Raw genomic sequence first — 25381 nt, forward strand, 5'->3', positions numbered from 1 at the left:
CCCTCCCCCAGTAATATACTGCCGTGTTAACCTGATCCTAGCCCTCCCAGTAATATACTGCCGTGTTAACCTGATCCTAGCCCTCCCAGTAATATACTGTTGTGTTAACCTGATCCTAGCCCTCCCAGTAATATACTGCCGTGTTAACCTGATCCTAGCCCTCCCCAGTAATATACTGCCTTCTTAACCTGATTATAGCCCTCCCCCAGTAATATACTGCCGTGTTAACCTGATCCTAGCCCTCCCCCAGTAATATACTGTTGTGTTAACCTGATCCTAGCCCTCCCCCAGTAATATACTGCCGTGTTAACCTGATCCTAGCCCTCCCCAGTAATATACTGCCGTGTTAACCTGATCCTAGCCCTCCCCCAGTAATATACTGCCGTGTTAACCTGATTATAGCCCTCCCCCAGTAATATACTGTTGTGTTAACCTGATCCTAGCCCTCCCCCAGTAATATACTGCCGTGTTAACCTGATCCTAGCCCTCCCCAGTAATATACTGCCATGTTAACCTGATCCTAGCCCTCCCCAGTAATATACTGCCATGTTAACCTCATCCTAGCCCTCCCCAGTAATATACTAGCCCTCCGTATAGTTTCCTCCTCATCTAAATTTAATTATAGTTTCAAGGCCAAACGTGTCAGATTAAAACTCAAGATTATTTAATGACTGTTCCACTTTCTCAAGCTCTCCTGTGAGATCGTGATCAGTTATTGAAATTAAAAAGGTGTGTGTGTGTGTGTGTGTGTGTGTGTGTGTGTGTGTGTGTGTGTGTGTGTGTGTGTGTGTGTGTGTGTGTGTGTGTGTGTGAATGGAGGAAGATGTAATGATAGACTTATTCACATTATGTCTCTAGCTACAGCTATTAGTGGCATGTATTAAAGCCGTGATCAGGGGATTTGTAGCGCTTGAGGGGAGGAGATCAATTAGAGTGCCGCGTAAGAGATGGTTCCTGGAGGATCGTAAGTCTTTACCAAAAAAAATGGCTTCTAATATGTCTCCGGAGTCCTGTGTGTTTGTAAATAAACAATTTGTGAAGTGTTGATGAGGTTCCTGTCATATTGAAATGTAAAATGTGGCCTTAACACAGATGATATACAGTGTTTTGGAGCTAAATCACATAGCTGTTTGTTTCTTGGGCTTCAGGAATGTGACTGATCAAAGTGCCTCAGGCCTTCAAAAATAAATGATTGAACTGATTGAAAATAAAGTGATATCGGTGAACAAATGCCTTGGTCAAGGTTACGATGGCACCAGTGCAATGAGTAGAGTTTACTCAGATGCTTTTTTAAAAGCGCATGTCAGACTGAGAGCATAATGCTTCGTTTTAGGTAGTTCTTTATGAGTTTAAAAAAAAAAAATTATATCTCCCTCAGAAGCTACAGTTACAGGGATGGTAAAAACAGCTTGGTTGTTGTAGCAACATCAGGGAACCTGGGAAGAAGGGAGTTGTGCTTCGAATTCAGCAGTTCAACACGTTATGGAAGGAGATGAACTGTACCGGAAGCTCTGGGGACAGGTTGTCTGGATACTGGACAGACACGGTACAGGAAGATCTGGGGACGGGTCGTCTGGATACTGGACAGACACGGTACAGGAAGCTCTGGGGACGGGTCGTCTGGATACTGGACAGACACGGTACAGGAAGCTCTGGGGACAGGTCGTCTGGATACTGGACAGACACGGTACAGGAAGCTCTGGGGACGGGTCGTCTGGATACTGGACAGACACGGTACAGGAAGCTCTGGGGACGGGTCGTCTGGATACTGGACAGACACGGTACAGGAAGCTCTGGGGACGGGTCGTCTGGATACTGGACAGACACGGTACAGGAAGCTCTGGGGACGGGTCGTCTGGATACTGGACAGACACGGTACAGGAAGCTCTGGGGACAGGTCGTCTGGATACTGGACCTCTAGCCGACTACTTTTCATTTCATTGTTAGGCTATGTGTAATTTTCATAAATTGCAGTTCAAAAAAAAAATTTGACCTTTATTTTACTAGGCAAGTCAGTTAAGAACAAATTCTTATTTTCAATGACGGCCTAGGAACAGTGGGTTAACTGCCTGTTCAGGGGCAGAACGACAGATTTGTACCATGTCAGCTCAGGGGTTTGAACTTGCAACCTTTCGGTTACTAGTCCAACGCTCTAACCACTAGGCTACCCTGCCGCCCCTATATCAGCTAGATACTATATATAGAGCTATAGATGGTTGGCTGCACTGCATGAAGAAACATTCCCTACTAAGCTAGTGTTTTGAGGGTGGACTGACTGTATAATTTGGCATTAATAGACTGGTTTTACGCACAACAATTTTCTTTCCAAGCTGGAAGAGAGAGCTAGAATGGATAATGTCATGCAGGTTCTGGTAGGCTATACATTAGTATTTTTTGCTGTTGTATCATGTCCACTGGGCCCGAGTCGGACCAGGATGAGGAAGACGACCTGTGCCGGGAAACGAGCCATCGTCAGAGGAGGACCTCAGGCACCCCTTTATGGACGTGGAGACCCTAGATGGGCCATCCGACATGAAAATCCTCAAGGGCCAGTTTGAGACGGCCCAGTTAAAGACCCCAGCCTCCAGAACGCGAGGGGCCAGGTGATTGTGGTGGACATGATTGCGCTGTTACCTGGGGTAAGTGAGTGGCACTACCCACACTTCGCCATCAAGCATAATTTACTGTATAAGGTTGTAAACCGCAATTGGGAGACAAAAGAATTGTTACTCCTACCCACGCAGTATGTTAGTACTGTCTTGCAGCTCACCCACATCCACCTGCTCTGGGCATACCTAGGGATGGAGAAAACCAGGGAGGGGATTGGGAATCGGTTCCTCTGGCCTGGAGTCAAGTGCGCCATGGAGGACTAGTGCCGTACCTGCCCGGAGTGCCAGATCACAGCCCCGAGGGCACATTATAGAGACCCTTTGGTTCCCCTGCCCATGATACGGATGCCGTTTAAGCAGGTGGCGATGGATCTGGTGGGTCCATTGGTGAAGACAGCGAGGGGACACCAAATTACACCAATGTTACGCACAGCCAGCGGCCCGCAGCGAAAGGTATCGTGTAGGAGCGCTTCCATTTATTGAGCCGGGTGGGTATCCTACGGGAAATCCTGACGGACCAGGGCACCGCATTCATTTCTCGTGTAATGAAACATGTCTGCAATCTTTTACAAATCAAACAGGTGAAGATCAGCGTGTACCATCCACAAATGGACGGGCTAGTCGAACGCTTCAATAAGAACCTAAAGCAGATGCTGAAGAAGGTCATCGAGTGAGATGGGAAGAACTGGGATCAGCTGCTGCCCCACTTGATGTTCTCGGTGCGTGAGGTACCCCAGCGTCCACTGGGTTCTCCACCTTTGAGCTCCTGTATGGCCGTCGGTCCCCCGGGAGGATCAACCGACCCCCTTTCACGTCATGGTGAAACATGTGGAGGAGATGAGGGAGAGGATTGAAGGCGATTTGGCCAGTGGTGAGGGAGCACATGGCCCAGGCGCAACGCGCTCAGGAGCAAGTATACACCCGGGGGGCCCAACCACGAGAGTTCCACCCAGGTGAGAAAGCCTTGGTGCTGATCCCCAAATCAGAGAGCAAATTCCTGGCTATGTGGCATGGGCCCTATGACATCGTCAAGGGGGTAGGCGATGTCAATTACAAGATCTGCCAACCCCTCCAGCTTTACCATGTGAACCTACTGAAGAGATGGCATGCACAAGAGGCGCTGTGTGCAACATGAACCCGGCCACAGTAGAACCTGCCCCCCATCGAAGTTTCCATGGGGGGAGGGTTCTCAGCGGGACCCAATGACAAGCGCTCCGAGATTTGGTCCAGCAGAATACGGCCGTGTTCGCCGGGGCGCACGGATCTCGTGGAACATCATATCCACACACGTCTGGGAGAAAAAGTGCGTAAATGGCCATACCGGATACCAGAAGCCCGGAGGTCAGCGGCCCAGTGGTAGAGATTGGGGTACTGGAGGAGTCCCACAGTGAGTGGTCTAGCCCTATAGTGCTGGTACCGAACTGTCCACTTCTGCAATGACTTCCGGGGGCTGAACGAGGTTGGTAAATTCAATGCCCCAGGTGAATGAACTGATCGACTGCTTGGGGAGATAGGTCAGCATCCTGGACCTGACGAAGGGGTACTGGCAGGTGCCGCTGGCTTTCTCCACCCCGGGGGGGCTATACTACAAGCGCGTTCTTCCTCTCGTGCTCCACGGGGCCCCCATCAACCTTCCAGCGACTCATTTACAGTGTCCTGCGCCCACACCGTGAGTATGCTGCTGCATATTTGGATGATATAATCGTGCACAGTGACAGTTGGGAGTCGCATCTCTGTAGGCTACAGGTGGTGGTGGAAGCACCAAGCGATGCGGGGCTGACCTCGAAACCCCACAAGTGCAAGCTGGGCTACGTCGAGGTAGAGTACCTGGGCTATAGAATCGGGAAACGTGCAGAGCCAAGAAGAAGAACAAATTGCCGTCATCAGGGAATGGCCGGTCCCCCAAACCAAGAAGCAGGTGAAGTCGTTCCTGGGGTTATCAGGCTACTACAGTTGATTTGTACCTAACTTTGCCACAATAGTTTCTCCTCTCACAGACTTGACAAAGGCACGCCTACCCCAGACGGTGCGATGGACGGAGGACACAGAGGTGGCGTTACAGGCCCTGATCAACGCACTATGTTCACATCTGGTACTCATTACCCCGGACTTCTTAAATCACCTCCTGGAACAGACAGACGCGTCTGACACAGAGGTGGGGCCGTCTTGTCCCAAGAGCAGGAAGGTGAGGAACACCCAATCATGTATGTCAGCAGGAAGCTCCTCCCAAGGTAGAAGAAATACTTGATTGTGAAGAAGGAGTGCCTCGTCATAAAGTGGGCACTGCACACCCACAAGTATTACCTCCTCGGGAAGAAGTTCACCCTGATCACTGACCATGCCCCCCTCGTGTGGATGGCAAGAGGTACGGACACAAATGACCACATCACCTGCTGGTTCCTGATGCCCTCTCCAGGAGGGATGCAAACCTAGCCCTGAGTACGCTTCCCTCCCGGTCAGGGTGGTATCCCGGGCGGTCTACCCTGGTGGTTGGTGATAAAGGGGAGGTACGTGCCGCAATGTTGTCTCCCTCTGCTGGGAGTTCCTGGGCTGGGCAACCTGACACTGATGGCACCAATTAGGGGAGAGTGCCAACCAGCCGTGCAACCCACATAAATGGAGCACCGTGGCACACCGTGGGGGAGAAAAAGAGAGAGGCAATGAGTGATTCTACAGAGGGGAACAAGCTCCCGAAGGCACAGTGTCACGTCCTGATCTTAGTTCCTTTTTTATGTGTCTGTTTTAGTTTGGATAGGGCGTGAGTTGGGGTGGGCATTCTATGTTGTGTTTTCTAGGCTTTCTATTTCTATGTGTTTGGCCTGGTATGGTTTCCAATCAGAGGCAGCTGGCAATCGTTGTCTCTGATTGAGAACCATACTTAGGCAGCCTGTTTTCCCACTATGATTTGTGGGTAGTTGTTTTCTGTGTCTGTGTTGTACCATACAGAACTGTTTCGGTTTTCATTTATTTCTCTTGTTCTTTTGTTTTCAGTGTTCAGCTTAATAAATATATTATGGACACTTACCACGCTGCGCATTGGTCTGATATTTCCTACTCCTCATCAGAAGAGGAGGAAAATCGTTACACACAGAGCCGAATATGTGAAGGACCGAGCCAACCCTAACTTTTTGTTTATTTTTTGTTGCCCTGTAAAGTCGTGATTTCTGACTAGAACCTCCCTGTCTCTGTGTCCATCTCTGTGTGCTCAACCCAACAACCAACAGTTTACCACAACTGATTATTAAGGCAGTTTGGGTCAAAGACTTGATGATGAAGTTCCTCTCTTGGATATTAACCACATATATGAATCTCTATCTCTCTCTGGGGCTATGCCTTAGCTTCTCTTCCTTTATATGAATCTCTATCTCTCTCTGGAGCTAGGCCTTAGCTTCTCTTCCTTTATATGAATCTCTATCTCTCTCTGGGGCTATGCCTTAGCTTCTCTTCCTTTATATGAATCTCTATCTCTCTCTGGAGCTAGGCCTTAGCTTCTCTTCCTTTATATGAATCTCTATCTCTCTCTGGGGCTATGCCTTAGCTTCTCTTCCTTTATATGAATCTCTATCTCTCTCTGGGGCTAGGCCTTAGCTTCTCTTCCTTTATATGAATCTCTATCTCTCTCTGGGGCTAGGCCTTAGCTTCTCTTCCTTAATATGAATCTCTATCTCTCTCTGGAGCTAGGCCTTAGCTTCTCTTCCTTTATATGAATCTCTATCTCTCTCTGGAGCTAGGCCTTAGCTTCTCTTCCTTTATATGAATCTCTATCTCTCTCTGGAGCTAGGCCTTAGCTTCTCTTCCTTTATATGAATCTCTATCTCTCTCTGGGGCTAGGCCTTAGCTTCTCTTCCTTTATATGAATCTCTATCTCTCTCTGGGGCTAGGCCTTAGCTTCTCTTCCTTAATATGAATCTCTATCTCTCTCTGGAGCTAGGCCTTAGCTTCTCTTCCTTTATATGAATCTCTATCTCTCTCTGGAGCTAGGCCTTAGCTTCTCTTCCTTAATATGAATCTCTATCTCTCTCTGGGGCAAGGCCTTAGCTTCTCTTCCTTAATATGAATCTCTATCTCTCTCTGGGGCAAGGCCTTAGCTTCTCTTCCTTAATATGAATCTCTATCTCTCTCTGGGGCTAGGCCTTAGCTTCTCTTCCTTAATATGAATCTTTCTCTATCTCTCTCTGGGGCAAGGCCTTAGCTTCTCTTCCTTTATATGAATCTCTATCTCTCTCTGGGGCTAGGCCTTAGCTTCTCTTCCTTTATATGAATCTCTATCTCTCTCTGGGGCTAGGCCTTAGCTTCTCTTCCTTAATATGAATCTTTCTCTATCTCTCTCTGGGGCTAGGCCTTAGCTTCTCTTCCTTCATATGAATCTCTATCTCTCTCTGGGGCAAGGCCTTAGCTTCTCTTCCTTAATATGAATCTTTCTCTATCTCTCTCTGGGGCTAGGCCTTAGCTTCTCTTCCTTAATATGAATCTCTATCTCTCTCTGGGGCTAGGCCTTAGCTTCTCTTCCTTAATATGAATCTTTCTCTATCTGGATGTTCTCCAAGATGGCGTAGCAGTCGGACGTGTGTTTTGTCTTGTCCCGTCCTGTATAGTGCTGAATATACTCTCCTGCAACCCGCATCACCCAATGTGGTACGGATCTGCTTTTTCTATACTTTAGAATCGGAACCCTCATCAGAAGCTAGCCGCTAACTAGCTACTAGCTAGCCACTGCTAGCGGTCTTCAACGCTAACTAGGACACCAGCGCGACATCTACCCAAAGCATATCAGACTGCTTTTTCTCTACCACATCTCCGGATTCCTACCGCAAGCTCTGAACCTTTATACCGGATCATCGTAAATAGCTAGCTGCAATCCGAGTGGCTACTCCTGGCTAACGTCTCTGTCCCAGAGCAAGCACCAGTTAGCCTGGAGCTAGCCTCGAGCTAAGCCCATCTCCCGACTAGCCGAAGAGGTCCAAAAATACCTAATTTGCCAATTGGCCTGGACCCTCTACTGACCCTCTACTGCCGACACGGAGCCCCGCCCGATCCATCACGACTGGTCCGCCCGACATAATCGTCCGAGGGGGTTTCAACAGGCTTTTCCGCTGCGACATCGCCAAAGATCCATCTGCTGGCCAAGGCCCGCGAGCTTTCTGAATCGCTGTATCTCCAGCTCACCGCATGAAGAGGAATAAACAGACTCACCCCATCGCGACGTCCCCCAAAGGTTAACTCTCTAGCCCTCGCTATCTCCCTGCTTGCTAATTCGGCCTGCTAACGGCTAGCTTGTCAAGCTCCGGTCCGCTAACTGCTACCTTGTCTAGCTCGGGCCTACGAACTGTTAGCTTGTTAGCACAGGCCTGCTAACCGTCTGAACCACCGCGTCCCAATCACTCTCTGACCCCATTTACTTTCTATCTCTTTTTGATTTTTAATTTGTTTATACCTTCCGGAAACCTGCCTCACCCAATGTGATACGGAATCGCTATTACTTTTACTCTTATTTTTATTTTTATGACACACTCAAGAACCTCCAGACGCTAACCAGCTAACTAGCTACAAGCTAGTTAGTCATTGTTAGTTTTTTTAAAAACCTGGATAACACTCGCCAGCCCAGCTCCCCTGCCCATCCACCGCTGCCCCTGGACACTGATCTCTTGGCTACATAGCTGACGCACGCTGGACTGTCCATTAATCACGGTACTCCTTTCTGCTTGTTTGTCTTACCTGTCGGCCCCGTTGCCTAGTCAACGCCATTTTACCTGCTGTTTGTTGTGCTAGCGGATTAGCCTCGCCTACTGTTTTTAGCTAGCTTTCCAAATTCAACACCTGTGATTACTGTATGCCTCGCTGTATGTCTCTCTCAGATGTCAATATGCCTTGTATACTGTTGTTCAGGTTAGTTATAATTGTTTTAGTTCACAATGGAGCCCCTAGACCCACTCTGCATACCCCTGTTACCTCCTTTGTCCCACCTCCCACACATGCGGTGACCTCACCCATTACAACCAGCATGTCCAGAGATACAACCTGTCTCATCATCACCCAGTGCCTGGGCTTACCTCCGCTGTACCCGCACCCCACCATACCCCTGTCTGCGCATTATGCCCTGAATATATTCTACCATGCCCAGAAACCTGCTCCTCTTATCCTCTGCCCCCAACGCTCTAGGCGACCAGTTTTGATAGCCTTTAGCCGCACCCTCATACTACTCCTTCTCTGTTCCGCGGGTGATGTGGAGGTAAACCCAGGCCCTGCATGTCCCCAGGTACCCTCATTTGTTGACTTCTGTGATCGAAAAAGCCTTGGTTTTATGCATGTCAACATCAGAAGCCTCCTCCCTAAGTTTGTTTTACTCACTGCTTTAGCACACTCTGCTAACCCTGATGTCCTTGCCGTGTCTGAATCCTGGCTCAGGAAGGCCACCAAAATTCAGAGATTTCCATACCCAACTATAACATCTTCCGTCAAGATAGAACTACCAAAGGGGGCGGAGTTGCAGTCTACTGCAGAGATAGCCTGCAAAGTAATGTCATACTTTCCAGGTCCATACCCAAACAGTTCGAACTACTAATTTTGAAAATTACCCTCTCCAGAAATAAGTCTCTCACTGTTGCCGCCTGCTACCGGCCACCCTCAGCTCCCAGCTGTGCCCTGGACACCATTTGTGAATTGATCGCCCCCCATCTAGCTTCAGAGTTTGTTCTGTTAGGTGACCTAAACTGGGATATGCTTAACACCCCGGCAGTCCTACAATGTAAGCTAGATGCCCTCAATCTCACTCAAATCATCAAGGAACCCACCAGGTACAACCCTAACTCTGTAAACAAGGGCACCCTCATAGACGTCATCATGACCAACTGGCCCTCCAAATACACCTCCGCTGTCTTCAACCAGGATCTCAGCGATCACTGCCTCATTGCCAGGATCTCAGCGATCACTGCCTCACCGTCTTCATCGACCTCGCCAAGGCTTTCGACTCTGTCAATCACCATATTCTTATCGGCAGACTCAATAGCCTCGGTTTCTCGGATGACTGCCTTGCCTGGTTCACCAATTACTTTGCAGACAGAGTTCAGTGTGTCAAATCGGAGGGCATGCTGTCCGGTCCTCTGGCAGTCTCTATGGGGGTGCCACAGGGTTCAATTCTCGGGCCGACTCTTTTCTCTGTATATATCAATGATGTTGCTCTTGCTGCGGGCGATTCCCTGATCCACCTCTACGCAGACGACACCATTCTATATACTTTCGGCCCGTCATTGGACACTGTGCTATCTAACCTCCAAACGAGCTTCAATGCCATACAGCACTCCTTCCGTGGCCTCCAACTGCTCTTAAACGCGAGTAAAACCAAATGCATGCTTTTCAACCGATCGCTGCCTGCACCCGCATGCCCGACTAGCATCACCAACCTGGATGGTTCCGACCTTGAATATGTGGACATCTATAAGTACCTAGGTGTCTGGCTAGACTGCAAACTCTCCTTCCAGACTCACATCAAACATCTCCAATCGAAAATCAAATCAAGAGTCGGCTTTCTATTCCGCAACAAAGCCTCCTTCACTCACGCCGCCAAGCTTACCCTAGTAAAACTGACTATCCTACCGATCCTCGATTTCGGCGATGTCATCTACAAAATGGCTTCCAACACTCTACTCAGCAAACTGGATGCAGTCTATCATAGTGCCATCCGTTTTGTCACCAAAGCACCTTATACCACCCACCACTGCGACTTGTATGCTCTAGTCGGCTGGCCCTCGCTACATATTCGTCGCCAGACCCACTGGCTCCAGGTCATCTACAAGTCCATGCTAGGTAAAGCTCCGCCTTATCTCAGTTCACTGGTCACGATGGCAACACCCATCCGTAGCACACGCTCCAGCAAGTGTATCTCACTGATCATCCCTAAAGCCAACACCTCATTTGGCCGCCTTTCGTTCCAGTACTCTGCTGCCTGTGACTGGAACGAACTGCAAAAATCGCTGAAGTTGGAGACTTTTATCTCCCTCACCAACTTCAAACATCAGCTATCCGAGCAGCTAACCGATCGCTGCAGCTGTACATAGTCTATTGGTAAATAGCCCACCCATTTTCACCTACCTCATTCCCATACTGTTTTTATACTGTTTTTTTATTTATTTATTTACTTTTCTGCTCTTTTGCACACCAATATCTCTACCTGTACATGACCATCTGATCATTTATCACCCCAGTGTTAATCTGCAAAATTGTATTATTCGCCTACCTCCTCATGCCTTTTGCACACATTGTATATAGACTGCCCATTTTTTTTTCTACTGTGTTATTGACTTGTTAATTGTTTATTCCATGTGTAACTCTGTGTTGTCTGTTCACACTGCTATGCTTTATCTTGGCCAGGTCGCAGTTGCAAATGAGAACTTGTTCTCAACTAGCCTACCTGGTTAAATAAAGGTGAAATAAATAAAAAAATCTCTCTCTGGAGTTAGGCCTTAGCTTCTCGTCCTTTATATGAATCTCTATCTCTCTCTGGAGCTAGGCCTTAGCTTCTCTTCCTTTATATGAATCTCTATCTCTCTCTGGGGCAAGGCCTTAGCTTCTCTTCCTTAATATGAATCTCTATCTCTCTCTGGAGCTAGGCCTTAGCTTCTCTTCCTTAATATGAATCTTTCTCTATCTCTCTCTGGAGCTAGGCCTTAGCTTCTCTTCCTTAATATGAATCTTTCTCTATCTCTCTCTGGAGTTAGGCCTTAGCTTCTCTTCCTTAATATGAATCTTTCTCTGTCTCTCTCTCTGGGGCAAGGCCTTAGCTTCTCTTCCTTTATATGAATCTCTATCTCTCTCTCTGGGGCTAGGCCTTAGCTTCTCTTCCTTTATATGAATCTCTATCTCTCTCTGGAGCTAGGCCTTAGCTTCTCTTCCTTTATATGAATCTCTATCTCTCTCTCTGGGGCAAGGCCGTAGCTTCTCTTCCTTTTTAGATCCAGTGGCCTCCTAAGTCTATAGGTCTATGCATGCAATGCCCTGATACATTTAGTGCTCAAATCTCTTGACAGCTGAACCGTGAGGTGGACAATTATTGTTTTCGGAATGGAAAAAAAAACAATAAAAACAATTAGCTGTAAAGTTGTACATATGCTACACATCGAAACACAAGGAATAGTGTTTTTTATTTGTTTTATAGGCTGTTTTTAAGGAGACGTAAATGTTGCTCATTTGGCCGACATCCCTGGTTGGCCGACATCCCCGCTCAGCCATGTCATAAGGCCTACTCTACACCACCAGGTGCTCAGCCATGTCATAAGGCCTACTCTACACCACCAGGTGCTCAGCCATGTCATAAGGCCTACTCTACACCACCAGGTGCTCAGCCATGTCATAAGGCCTACTCTACACCACCAGGTGCTCAGCCATGTCATAAGGCCTACTCTACACCACCAGGTGCTCAGGCATGTCATAAGGCCTACTCTACACCACCATGTGCTCAGCCATGTCATAAGGCCTACTCTACACCACCAGGTGCTCAGCCATGTCATAAGGCCTACTCTACACCACCAGATACTCAGCCATGTCATAAGGCCTACTCTACACCACCAGGTGCTCAGCCATGTCATAAGGCCTACTCTACACCACCATGTGCTCAGCCATGTCATAAGGCCTACTCTACACCACCAGGTGCTCAGCCATGTCATAAGGCCTACTCTACACCACCAGGTGCTCAACCATGTCATAAGGCCTACTCTACACCACCAGGTGCTCAGCCATGTCATAAGGCCTACTCTACACCACCAGGTGCTCAACCATGTCATAAGGCCTACTCTACACCACCAGGTGCTCAGCCATGTCATAAGGCCTACTCTACACCACCAGGTGCTCAGCCATGTCATAAGGCCTACTCTACACCACCAGGTGCTCAACCATGTCATAAGGCCTACTCTACACCACCAGGTGCTCAGCTATGTCATAAGGCCTACTCTACACCACCAGGTGCTCAACCATGTCATAAGGCCTACTCTACACCACCAGGTGCTCAGCCATGTCATAAGGCCTACTCTACACCACCAGGTGCTCAACCATGTCATAAGGCCTACTCTACACCACCAGGTGCTCAGCCATGTCATAAGGCCTACTCTACACCACCAGGTGCTCAGCCATGTCATGCTACACCACCAGGTGCTCAGCCATGTCATAAGGCCTACTCTACACCACCAGGTGCTCAGCCATGTCATAAGGCCTACTCTACACCACCATGTGCTCAGCCATGTCATAAGGCCTACTCTACACCACCAGGTGCTCAACCATGTCATAAGGCCTACTCTACACCACCAGGTGCTCAGCCATGTCATAAGGCCTACTCTACACCACCAGGTGCTCAGCCATGTCATAAGGCCTACTCTACACCACCAGGTGCTCAACCATGTCATAAGGCCTACTCTACACCACCAGGTGCTCAGCCATGTCATAAGGCCTACTCTACACCACCAGGTGCTCAACCATGTCATAAGGCCTACTCTACACCACCAGGTGCTCAGCCATGTCATAAGGCCTACTCTACACCACCAGGTGCTCAGCCATGTCATAAGGCCTACTCTACACCACCAGGTGCTCAGCCATGTCATAAGGCCTACTCTACACCACCAGGTGCTCAGCCATGTCATAAGGCCTACTCTACACCACCAGGTGCTCAGCCATGTCATAAGGCCTACTCTACACCACCAGGTGCTCAGCCATGTCATAAGGCCTACTCTACACCACCAGGTGCTCAGCCATGTCATAAGGCCTACTCTACACCACCAGGTGCTCAACCATGTCATAAGGCCTACTCTACACCACCAGGTGCTCAGCCATGTCATAAGGCCTACTCTACACCACCAGGTGCTCAGCCATGTCATAAGGCCTACTCTACACCACCAGGTGCTCAACCATGTCATAAGGCCTACTCTACACCACCAGGTGCTCAGCCATGTCATAAGGCCTACTCTACACCACCAGGTGCTCAGCCATGTCATAAGGCCTACTCTACACCACCAGGTGCTCAGCCATGTCATAAGGCCTACTCTCTCATTATGACTATCCATTAGGAATAGTAGATATCTTACATGAGTCTGTAAATGCAACGACAGCTGCATGGAATACTTTATTATAAAGGTGTATTTAGCTTCACCAAACCTGTAAACTCACGTCGCCTATGGGAGAGGGACAGAGATGGGGAGACCCGACTCAACTCAAAATGAAACGAACGTCTATCGTACAGCAGAGCGTGTCCAACGACAAAGAGGTCACAGCTGAATAGACAAGAGCCTATCGTGAACGTACCGCTTGCAAAACAGATGTGTTTTTTCTTCTCTCCCTTACCCCAATACCAATGATGATGACTCCTTGCTGTCCCCAGTCCACCTGACCGTGCTGCTGCTCCAGTTTCAACTGTTCTGCCTTATTATTATTTTGACCATGCTGGTCATTTATGAACATTTGAACATCTTGGCCATGTTCTGTTATAATCTCCACCCGGCACAGCCAGAAGAGGACTGGCCACCCCACATAGCCTGGTTCCTCTCTAGGTTTCTTCCTAGGTTTTGGCCTTTCTAGGGAGTTTTTCCTAGCCACCGTGCTTCTACACCTGCATTGCTTGCTGTTTGGGGTTTTAGGCTGGGTTTCTGTACAGCACTTTGAGATATCAGCTGATGTACGAAGGGCTATATAAATACATTTGATTTGATTCTGATTTGATCATTTTACATCAATAAAAACGTTCAGTTTCACCATCTCACCACCAGGTGGTGCTGCGGCACCACTACTCCCCGTGGCTATGGCTGTGCATGCCCACAGCAACCTGCACGAACTGACAATGCCAATCGAGCTAACAACCAGAGGGCATGCCTGGCAACTATGCCAATGATATACGGGTATTCGGCTATTGACTCGTGGGTACGACTGCAGCACAGCCATGCTGTACGATGCCGACTCACGTGTACAATTACTTCAGTAACCAATTTTCTGCTCTGTTGTGTTCTGCTCTCCTCCCTCCAGTGCGGACGGTGAGTTCGCCGTAACCCACATGACCAAGGCCCACCTGTTCCACAATGGGAAGGTGCGCTGGGTTCCACCGGCCATCTATAAGTCCTCCTGCTCTATAGACGTTACCTTCTTCCCCTTCGACCAGCAGAACTGCAAGATGAAGTTTGGTTCTTGGACTTACGACAAGGCTAAGATTGATCTGGAACGAATCGAGGTATGGAGTTTTATTTTATTATTATTATATATTTTTAAAACCTTTATATAACCAGGAAGGGCTCATTGAGATCTGAAATCTCTTTTTCAAGAGCGTCCTGGCCAAGATAGGCAGCACCAAGTCATTACACAAATTACAGACAGACAACATGAAAAACTACAAGTAATCTAGTAAAAACCATTGAATTCACAAGAGTATAAAACAGCAAATTAAAAAAATTGACAGGTGAGGGAATCAGCCTCAAAATCCTTCATCCGTGATTTAAAAACACCAATCGGGACAAGTTCTTCCAGTTTAAAAGTATTTTGTAAGGTGTTCCAAGACGATGGCGCAGAGGACATAAAAGCCCTTTTGCCAAATTCGTTGGGACATTTGGAACAGTTAGCAGGATAAAGTCCAGCGAACGAAGAGACGACCCACCACATTTCTGAACAATAAAATGGCCAAATAAAAAGGTAGTAAACCCAAAATGGCTTTGTAAATAAAAGTATACCAGTGCCTGAGCCTACGAGAGACTAGAGAAGGCCAGCCAACCCTGGTATACAAAGTGCAGTGGTGCGTAAGGGTTTTGCAGTTTAAAATAAATCTCAAAGTGCCATGGTAAAGGGTGTCAATTGATCTCAAACAATGAGCGGAAGCATTCATATATAAAATATCCCCATAGTCTAGTAAAGGCATAAATGTAGCTGATACTATCCTCCTTCTGGCTTCAAAAGAAAAACAGGCCTTATTCCTAAAATAAAATCCCAACTTCAGCTTCAATTTTTTTGTAAGTTGTTTAATATGCAATTTAAAACATAGCCGTCATAAATTAAAATTCCAAGATACTTATATGAGGTTACAGTCTCAATCTCCTTGCCCTGACAGGTAGTAATAGGTGAAAGGTTCAGAGGTCTATTTCTTGCTTTAGAAAACACCATTAGTTTAGTTTTGTCAGTATTGCGGATAAGCTTCAATTGACACAAGTTACGATGAACAGTATAAAAAGCAGTTTGCATGTTCTGGAAAGCTTTTGTGAGAGATGAAGCACGACAATAAATAACAGCATCATCAGTATAAAAGTGAAGTTTGTGCATTTTGCACATTTTTGTCTAAATGATTTATTGTATCAGCCAGTCAGTCAGTCAGTCAGTCAGTCAGTCAGTCAGTCAAGGAGGTAATGTTATACAAGTGTTGTACAAGGTGTGTATGATATGGGTAACGTATTGTCTATGTGTCTATGTGTTTATGTTTTATACATTAGCACTAGCCTGATCCCAGATCTGTTTGTGTTCTTGCTAACTCCATTGTTGTCATCGTCAAGCCCACTAGCCTGATCCCAGATCTGTTTGTGTTCTTGCTAACTCCATTGTTGTCATCGTCAAACCCACTAGCCTGATCCCAGATCTGTTTGTGTTCTTGCTAACTCCATTGTTGTCATCGTCAAGCCCACTAGCCTGATCCCAGATCTGTTTGTGCTCTTGCTAACTCCATTGTTGTCATTGTCAAGCCACACTGAGAGCCAATCAGAGCCAGCAGTGTGTGACAATTTTCCTCTAAGGGAGATTAAAGTGTATCTCTATCCCCTAGAATACAGTAGACCTGAAGAACTATATCTACACAGTGCTTATGAAGCTTTAATGTATGCCATATGAAGCCTTTATAGAGTGGGACGGTTGATCTTTATCCCCTAGAACACTGTGGATCTGAACAACTACTGGGAGAGTGGAGAGTGGGCCATCATCAACGCAGTGGGAACATACAACACCAAGAAGTACGACTGCTGTCATGAGATCTACCCTGATATCACCTACTTCTTCATCATCAGACGGCTGCCTCTCTTCTACACCATCAACCTGATCATCCCCTGTCTGCTCATCTCCTGTCTCACTGTCCTGGTCTTCTATCTTCCCTCAGGTAGGTCCTAGTCTTCTATCTCCCCTCAGGTAGATTCCTAGTCTTCTATCTCTCCTCATGTAGGTCCTAGTCTTCTATCTCCCCTCAGGTAGGTCCTAGTCTTCTATCTTCCCTCAGGTAGATTCCTAATCTCCCCTGAGGTAGGTCCTAGTATTCTATCTCTCCTCAGGTAGGTCCTAGTCTTCTATCTCTCCTCAGGTAGGTCCTAGTCTTCTATCTCCCCTCAGGTAGGTCCTAGTCTTCTATCTCCCCTCAGGTAGGTCCTAGTCTTCTATCTCTCCTCAGGTAGGTCCTAGTCTTCTATCTCTCCTCAGGTAGGTCCTAGTCTTCTATCTTCCCTCAGGTAGATTCCTAGTCTTCTATCTCCCCTCAGGTAGATTCCTAGTCTTCTATCTCCCCTCAGGTAGATTCCTAGTCTTCTATCTCCCCTCAGGTAGATCCTAGTCTTCTATCTCCCCTCAGGTAGATTCCTAGTCTTCTATCTCCCCTCAGATAGATTCCTAGTCTTCTATCTCCCCTCAGGTAGATTCCTAGTCTTCTATCTCCCCTCAGGTAGATTCCTAGTCTTCTATCTCCCCTCAGGTAAGTAGGCTAACAGAGGGAATCTCTGAATTTTTCTGAAAGTAACAGTGTGACACAGCTAGCTTGTTAAGGGTGACTCTAGTAGCATTTCAGTCAGTGACTTCACTCGCTCAGACCTTTTGAAGTAGTCGTTATTTCACTTGCTCTCCAAGATGCTTGGCTTTTGTGGACCGATAGGTAACGATGCTTCATGGGTGACTGTTGTCGATGTGTTCAGAGGGTCCCTGGTTCGAGCCTAGGTGGGGAGCAAAGAGAGAGACGGGAGAAATACTGTTACTTGAACAATTCAGAATATAGCCAACATCCCCATCTAGTGGAGGTTTTGGAACATTACAGGTTGTTACAACTAAGATTTTTGACATACATATTGCCTACATATTAGTTTATGTTAGTAACAGTTACAAAAATTCAGTAACAAATATTGAAAGAGCATTAAGCTTATTTTAAATCTGCTTCAGTAAAAAAGTATTTAATTAAAAAAACAAAGGAATTTCTCTTATGCTGACTTGATTCACAAATTAAAAGCCAAACGTGTCTTTCATCAACCAAATATGGCTGAATAAATGCCTTTATCTATAATACATGCAAGAAGAAAAAGGGCATATGTAAAAAAAACAGTGTTTTATTACATCTTACAAAACACTATGAACTGTTATAAGGTGCCTAACGAAAGTCTACACACCCCTTGCACAGTCTTCACATTTTGATGCCTTTAAATTACATCCAAAAATCCATTAAATTTGATTTCTTTCCCTAGTGATCTACTCTACTCCACATTTTCAAAGTGAAAAGAAATGTCTAGAAAATGTTCCTAATTAATTACAAATAAAAAACCAAGATGTCTTGGTCCTCACATCTCCAGAGTTGTTTTGTGTTTGCTTATTCTTTCTCACAAAAGTTTGGATCCTTTCTATTCTCATTGATTCTACAGATTGTAAATTAAAATTAACAATTTAGCTAAGAGTATTATTATATTATTAATCGATTCACTATGAATTTTTAAATCCCCTAGCAGTACTCGATTGGCATTGTCAGTTCGTGCAGGTTGCTGTGGGTATGCACAGTCATAGCCACGGGGAGTAGTGGTGCCGCAGCACCACCTAGTGGTGAGATGGTGAAACTGAATGTTACTATCTGCAGAGTTAGCTCCAGGTAAATGTTGCAATTCTTCATCCATTCCTGAACTACTGACCAAAAACAAGCTACATATGGACAATACCAAAATAAAAGATCTAATCACAGCAAAATCTGCAAAGCTGGGAAGGTTGTATTCCCCATATATACATAACATTCTTTTGGTTGCAAGAATTTTGAATAATACTTTAAATTTAAAAAACTCAAAGTTTTGAATCCAGCATTGTTTTGTGTATTAGTTCATATAAACCATAAACCATCGAAAATCTCTTCCCAACTATTTTGCAATCTATATGGCACAGCTGTCAATGTTTTGGTCCTTAAATTTATCTGGTGTACCTTTTTAAACATCACAATTTTCTTTAACCAATTTTGGTCTTTAATTAATTAAGTTCCTTACGTTCTCGCCCATTCCACTTGCCTCTTCCATTTTTGCAGTAATGCTGCAATTAGTTGGTTGTAATTTTGGGTAGAGCAGACATTTCCATATGTTTTTGTTAGCTGCATGTGACATAACTCCACCAGTCCTATTTATGATATCATTTACAAATATTATACTTTTATTCCCCAAAATAGTTTAAAAAATATATATACATTTATATATTTGAGTTTAACCATAATATTTATTCTGTATTTTCTGGCAGATTAAATTGCAACCAACTTTCTATGGCTTGTTTTAAAGATAGTGATATTTTGGAGATTATTTCATTTTCAGATAACCGAAAGCGAGAGGTTGTAATCTGAATATAGGGAGAGGTTGTAATCTGAATAAATGGAGAGGTTGTAATCTGAGTAAAGGGAGAGGTTGTAATCTGAATAAAGAGAGAGGTTGTAATCTGAATAAAGGGAGAGGTTGTAATCTGAATAAAGGGAGAGGTTGTAATCTGAACAAAGGGAGAGGTTGTAATCTGAGTAAAGGGAGAGGTTGTAATCTGAATAAAGGGAGAGGTTGTAATCTGAACAAAGGGAGAGGTTGTAATCTGAATAAAGGGAGAGGTTGTAATCTGAACAAAGGGAGAGGTTGTAATCTGAGTAAAGGGAGAGGTTGTAATCTGAATAAAGGGAGAGGTTGTAATCTGACTAAAGAGAGAGGTTGTAATCTGAGTAAAGCGAGAGGTTGTAATCTGAATAAAGTGAGAGGTTGTAATCTGAATAAAGGGAGAGGTTGTAATCTGAATAAAGGGAGAGGTTGTAATCTGACTAAAGAGAGAGGTTGTAATCTGAGTAAAGCGAGAGGTTGTAATCTGAATAAAGTGAGAGGTTGTAATCTGAATAAAGGGAGAGGTTGTAATCTGAATAAAGTGAGAGGTTGTAATCTGAATAAAGTGAGAGGTTGTAATCTGAATATAGGGAGAGGTTGTAATCTGAATAAAGGGAGAGGTTGTAATCGGAGTAAAGGGAGAGGTTGTAATCTGAGTAAAGAGAGAGGTTGTAATCTGAGTAAAGAGAGAGGTTGTAATCTGAGTAAAGGGAGAGGTTGTAATCTGAATAAAGGGAGAGGTTGTAATCTGAATAAAGGGAGAGGTTGTAATCTGAATAAAGGGAGAGGTTGTAATCTGAATAAAGGAAGAGGTTGTAATCTGAATAAAGGGAAAAGGGCCATTCTTGAACATGGGGTGAGACATTCTTACTAATCTGATAGAGAACCAGTTTGGATTTAAATATCACTTTTGAATGACTGAGAGGTGTAATGCTTTAATATTTCAATATTTCTGCTCTCCGTTCCAAATAAAATGTTATATTTTTTGCTCGTATCATTTAAAAAACAGGTTGCTAGGTGTAGGCAAGGCGATACGCAAATAGGTAAACTGGGATATGACTAAAGAGTTAATCAGGGTTCCACAAATAGACAGGTATTTACCTTTCCACGGTAACAAGATCTTATCTATTTTTTTTGCATACTTTCTATTAAAATGTATTGTAAGAGAAATGATTGATTTCGGAATAGGAATACCGAGTGTGTCCACATCCCCATCAGACCATCTTATTGGTCAACTACACGGTAATGTAGCGATTTTCTTCTTCCTCTGACGAGGAGTATGAGAGATCGGACCAATGAGCAGCGTGGTAAGTGTCCATAATATATTTATTAAGTTGAACACTGAAAACAAAAGAACAAGAGAAATAAATGAAAACCGAAACAGTTCTGTATGGTAGAACACAGACACAGAAAACAACTACCCACAAATCATAGTGGAAAAACAGGCTGCCTAAGTATGGTTCTCAATCAGAGACAACGATTGCCAGCTGCCTCTGATTGGGAACCATACCAGGCCAAACACAGAAATACAAAAACATAGAACAACACATAGAATGCCCACCCGAACTCACGCCCTGACCAAACTAAAACAGACACATAAAAAGGGAACTAAGGTCAGGACGTGACATGTAATGTAAAAGTTTCATTTTTTTAGTGATCCAATATATAATATAGTACACTTAAAATAATTTGGTTATAATCCAGAGAGAATAGCAAAACTCTCAAGATCATCCATGAGGCTGTGGAGGGATTGTAGATTCAAAAGAAAACATTAATCAGCAATGACACCTTTGTTTTTAGGCCCTGGATTTCTAGGCCCTTGATTCTATTGTGGGATCAGATTTTAATAGATATGTTGATAGTTGACAACCTTGTTTTACTCAAATCAAATGTTATTTGTCACATGCGCCGAACACAACAGGTACCTTACAGTGAAATGCTTAGTTCCATACAAGCCCTTAACCAAACAGGAATCAGGAGGATATGGTCAGAAGGATAAGAGCACGTATAAACAGAAGCCATCGCCTCAGTCGCCATTCAACGTCAGTTTAAAACTTTCTGAGATGTAGCCATTATTTACTATTTTACACCTAGGGTTACTATACATAACTTTAAACCATTTTAAAAGAGATTAATCTAAATTGAAATATTCCAGGCATTTATATATAAATTCAGTCGTACTTTATGAAAAGCCTTTTCAAAGTCAGCTATGAATAGCAGGCCTGGTTTCCCAGAGTTTTCATATGTGGTCTATTGTTTCCAGTACTTGTCTTATACAGTGGTTTGTGAATGTATTCACCCCAGTGGTTTGTGAATGTATTCACCCCAGTGGTTTGTGAATGTATTCACCCCAGTGGTTTGTGAATGTATTCACCCCAGTGGTTTGTGAATGTATTCACCTAGTGGCTTGTGAATGTATTCACCTAGTGGCTTGTGAATGTATTCACCCCAGTGGTTTGTGAATGTATTCACCTAGTGGCTTGTGAATGTATTCACCTAGTGGCTTGTGAATGTATTCACCTAGTGGCTTGTGAATGTATTCACCTAGTGGCTTGTGAATGTATTCACCTAGTGGCTTGTGAATGTATTCACCTAGTGGCTTGTGAATGTATTCACCTAGTGGCTTGTGAATGTATTCACCTAGTGGCTTGTGAATGTATTCACCTAGTGGCTTGTGAATGTATTCACCCCAGTGGTTTGTGAATGTATTCACCCCAGTGGTTTGTGAATGTATTCACCCCAGTGGTTTGTGAATGTATTCACCCCAGTGGTTTGTGAATGTATTCACCTAGTGGCTTGTGAATGTATTCACCCCAGTGGTTTGTGAATGTATTCACCCCAGTGGTTTGTGAATGTATTCACCCCAGTGGTTTGTGAATGTATTCACCTAGTGGCTTGTGAATGTATTCACCCCAGTGGTTTGTGAATGTATTCACCCCAGTGGCTTGTGAATGTATTCCGCTGGTGTACTGCAATCTTTAAGTCACACCACAAATTCTCAATTGGATTGAGGTGTGGGCTTTGACTAGGTCATCCCAAGACATTTAAATGTTTCCCACTCAAGTGTTGCTATAACAGTATGCTTAGGGTCAGTGTCCTGCTGTATATACTGTACCCTATATCATCTACTGCATCTTTATGTAATACAATGTATCACTAGCCACTTTAAACTATGCCACTTTGTTTACATACCCTACATTACTCATCTCATATGTATATACTGTACTCGATATCATCTACTGCATCTTGCCTATGCCGTTCTGTACCATCACTCATTCATATATCTTCATGTACATGTTCTTTATCCCTTTACACTTGTGTGTATAAGGTAGTAGTTTTGGAATTGTTAGGTTAGATTACTTGTTGGTTATTACTGCATTGTCGGAACTAGAAGCACAAGCATTTCGCTACACTCGCCTTAACATCTGCTAACCATGTGTATGTGACAAATAAATTTGATTTGATTTGAGTTGGCTGAGTAGAACAGGGGAACAGGTCCTGAGGGGAATCCAAGGTGATGGTGGTGATATCCAGAGGAAGGTGGTTGGTGGTGAGGTGTGGAACAGGAGACAGGAGCCAGAGACAGAGCGGTAACTGCAAGGAGAGGACAAAAATGGTGTAAGGCAGGAAAACGAGCAAAGCCGAGCAAAAGGATCTTGAGAATAGACAAAAGGCTAGAATGATAACTGACTGGGCAGAGATTACGATCTGGCAGAGTGGAAGTGGCAGAAATGGGTATATGTAGAGGTCTTGATTATGGAACAGGTTGCAGCTGGTGGGAACCTGCTCTGACTCCAGCACATCTGTCTCCAACCACAAAATCACAAACACAGAGAGAGAGGGAGAGGGAACTGGGGGAATGGCTGCAGGTCAATGAGACACTGGATATCCACTAGGGGGTGTGGCAGGAGCAGATGTGACATTTTCAGGGGTTATTTGAATACAGAAGTGTTTTCTTATTTGATGTGATCAGATCATCAATCACAGAGAGAAAGAGAGAGAGAGAGAACAGGGAAAGAACTGTAGGTCAAGGAGACACCGGATGACCACCAGAGGGCGTAGCAGGAGCAGAGGATGACATAAGTTGTCAAGACGACTTGCTTGGTTGAGCCTCCGCCATGTATTTCTCACTAGGTCAGGATATTTAAGCCTCCATATATATTTCCATATATCTCCACACCTCAGAGTTAATAATTGGTGGAAGCTCCTTACAGCCGTGAATCATTTAAGATGAAGATTCATGCCAACTTTGCACAACACTTAGGGCAACATATCCATTGTTTTTGTCAAAACTGCTCTATCTCAGTAAACGTGGTTGGGAATCATTGATGGACAGGAATATTAAACCATTGTCTCTGATTTTTTTCAAGCACATTTTAGCCAGGAATGAAGATTGACCACTCAGGAATAGTTAACACCTCTTGGTATTAATTTGTATAATTGTCTTGTTGAAAAATACAACTCTATCAAAAGTTTGGGTTTTCAGAAGACAGGCAGATTTTCATTAAAAAAATAATAAATAATTGGGGGCTTTGCTCCTTTTATGTTTATTTGGATCCTGACAAACTCACCAGTCCGTTGACAAACATACCCATAACATGATGCTTCCAAAATACTTTGAAATGCAGAGGGTTTCACTCTGTGTTGTATTGGATTTGCCGTGTTGTACTTGTACTTAACAGCCTTGTTGCAAACAGATTTTTAAACACAGTTTTCATTCTTTTCACTTTGTCATACAGTAATGTGGAGTGAATGCAATGTTGTCGATCCTTTCTGTATTTAAAAAAATATATATTGTGGTGGCAGCATCATGTTATGGGCATGCTTGTCACCAGCAGGGACTGGTCAATTCATTAGGATCTAGATAATAAAATGAATCTAAAAGAAAATCTAACCCTGGCATAAAGTTGTAATTTTCTGCGGGACAATTACACAAATGTTAATTCCTAAGACACACTGTGAAAAACACACCCACAAATGTTAATTCCTAAGACACAGTGTGAAAAACACACCCACAAATGTTAATTCCTAAGACACAGTGTGAAAAACACACCCACAAATGTTAATTCCTAAGACACAGTGTGAAAAACACACCCACAAATGTTAATTCCTAAGACACAGTGTGAAAAACACACCCACAAATGTTAATTCCTAAGACACACTGTGAAAAACACACCCACAAATGTTAATTCCTAAGACACAGTGTGAAAAACACACCCACAAATGTTAATTCCTAAGACACAGTGTGAAAAACACACCCACAGATGTTAATTCCTAAGACACAGTGTGAAAAACACACCCACAAATGTTAATTCCTAAGACACAGTGTGAAAAACACACCCACAAATGTTAATTCCTAAGACACACTGTGAAAAACACACCCACAAATGTTAATTCCTAAAACACAGTGTGAAAAACACACCCACAAATGTTAATTCCTAAGACACACTGTGAAAAACACACCCACAAATGTTAATTCCTAAGACACTGTGAAAAACACACCCACAAATGTTAATTCCTAAGACACACTGTGAAAAACACACCCACAAATCTAGGGCCTAGATTCAATCAGATTCAAGCGCTAACCGACGATAGCAGATCCCCCAGCATATAGCAGATGTTTTGGCGGTGTTGGAGGTGGAACCGTGTAGGACCTGTCAAATCAGTGAGCTGCTGCTTATTGTGATCATGAAGCCACATCCGCCCGACTCACGTTAGAAGTTCAGAACAAGAACGTGTAGGCTACATAGAATTTTTTACACTCAAATTTAAAAATATCATTCAACAAAATAACAAGGCTTTCAATCATCCTAATTGAGGTGTAGATTACATCTCAAATTCCACTGTTCTAATCTGTAAACAAGGCTGAATGGGATTATGTTAATGAGACTCCGTGCAGCCAATGGCAATGTCCGCTTTAGGTATAATGCAGGGAACCACTATCATGTCGGCTAAAGCGGATCTGATTGAATAGAACCCATCATTTAGAATTTTTCTTTTCACTTTGAAAATGTAGACTAGGTTGTGTTGATCTGTAAGGGAAAAAGAAAATCGAACTTAATCACTTTTTTTTTATTTTACCTTTATTTAACTAGGCAAGTCAGTTAAGAACAAATTCTCATTTTCAATGACGGCCTAGGAACAGTGGGTTAACTGCCTGTTCAGGGGCAGAACAACAGATTTGTACCTTGTCAGCTCGGG

General features: G+C 44.5%; 1 protein-coding gene across 1 annotated transcript in view; it reads left to right on the top strand.

Moving 5' to 3' along the window:
• The window catches only part of LOC115123002 (neuronal acetylcholine receptor subunit alpha-2-like), an 85229-nt gene that overhangs the window by 53086 nt on the left and 6762 nt on the right, over positions 1 to 25381 (top strand). The window contains exons 5-6 of the mRNA XM_065026147.1: positions 14607 to 14808; positions 16482 to 16704. Of these exons, the coding sequence (XP_064882219.1) occupies positions 14607 to 14808; positions 16482 to 16704 (425 nt within the window). The remainder of the gene's footprint in view (positions 1 to 14606; positions 14809 to 16481; positions 16705 to 25381) is intronic.

The sequence above is a fragment of the Oncorhynchus nerka genome, linkage group LG13 (genome assembly GCF_034236695.1).
Source record: "Oncorhynchus nerka isolate Pitt River linkage group LG13, Oner_Uvic_2.0, whole genome shotgun sequence".
Classification (NCBI taxonomy): Eukaryota; Metazoa; Chordata; class Actinopteri; order Salmoniformes; family Salmonidae; genus Oncorhynchus; species Oncorhynchus nerka.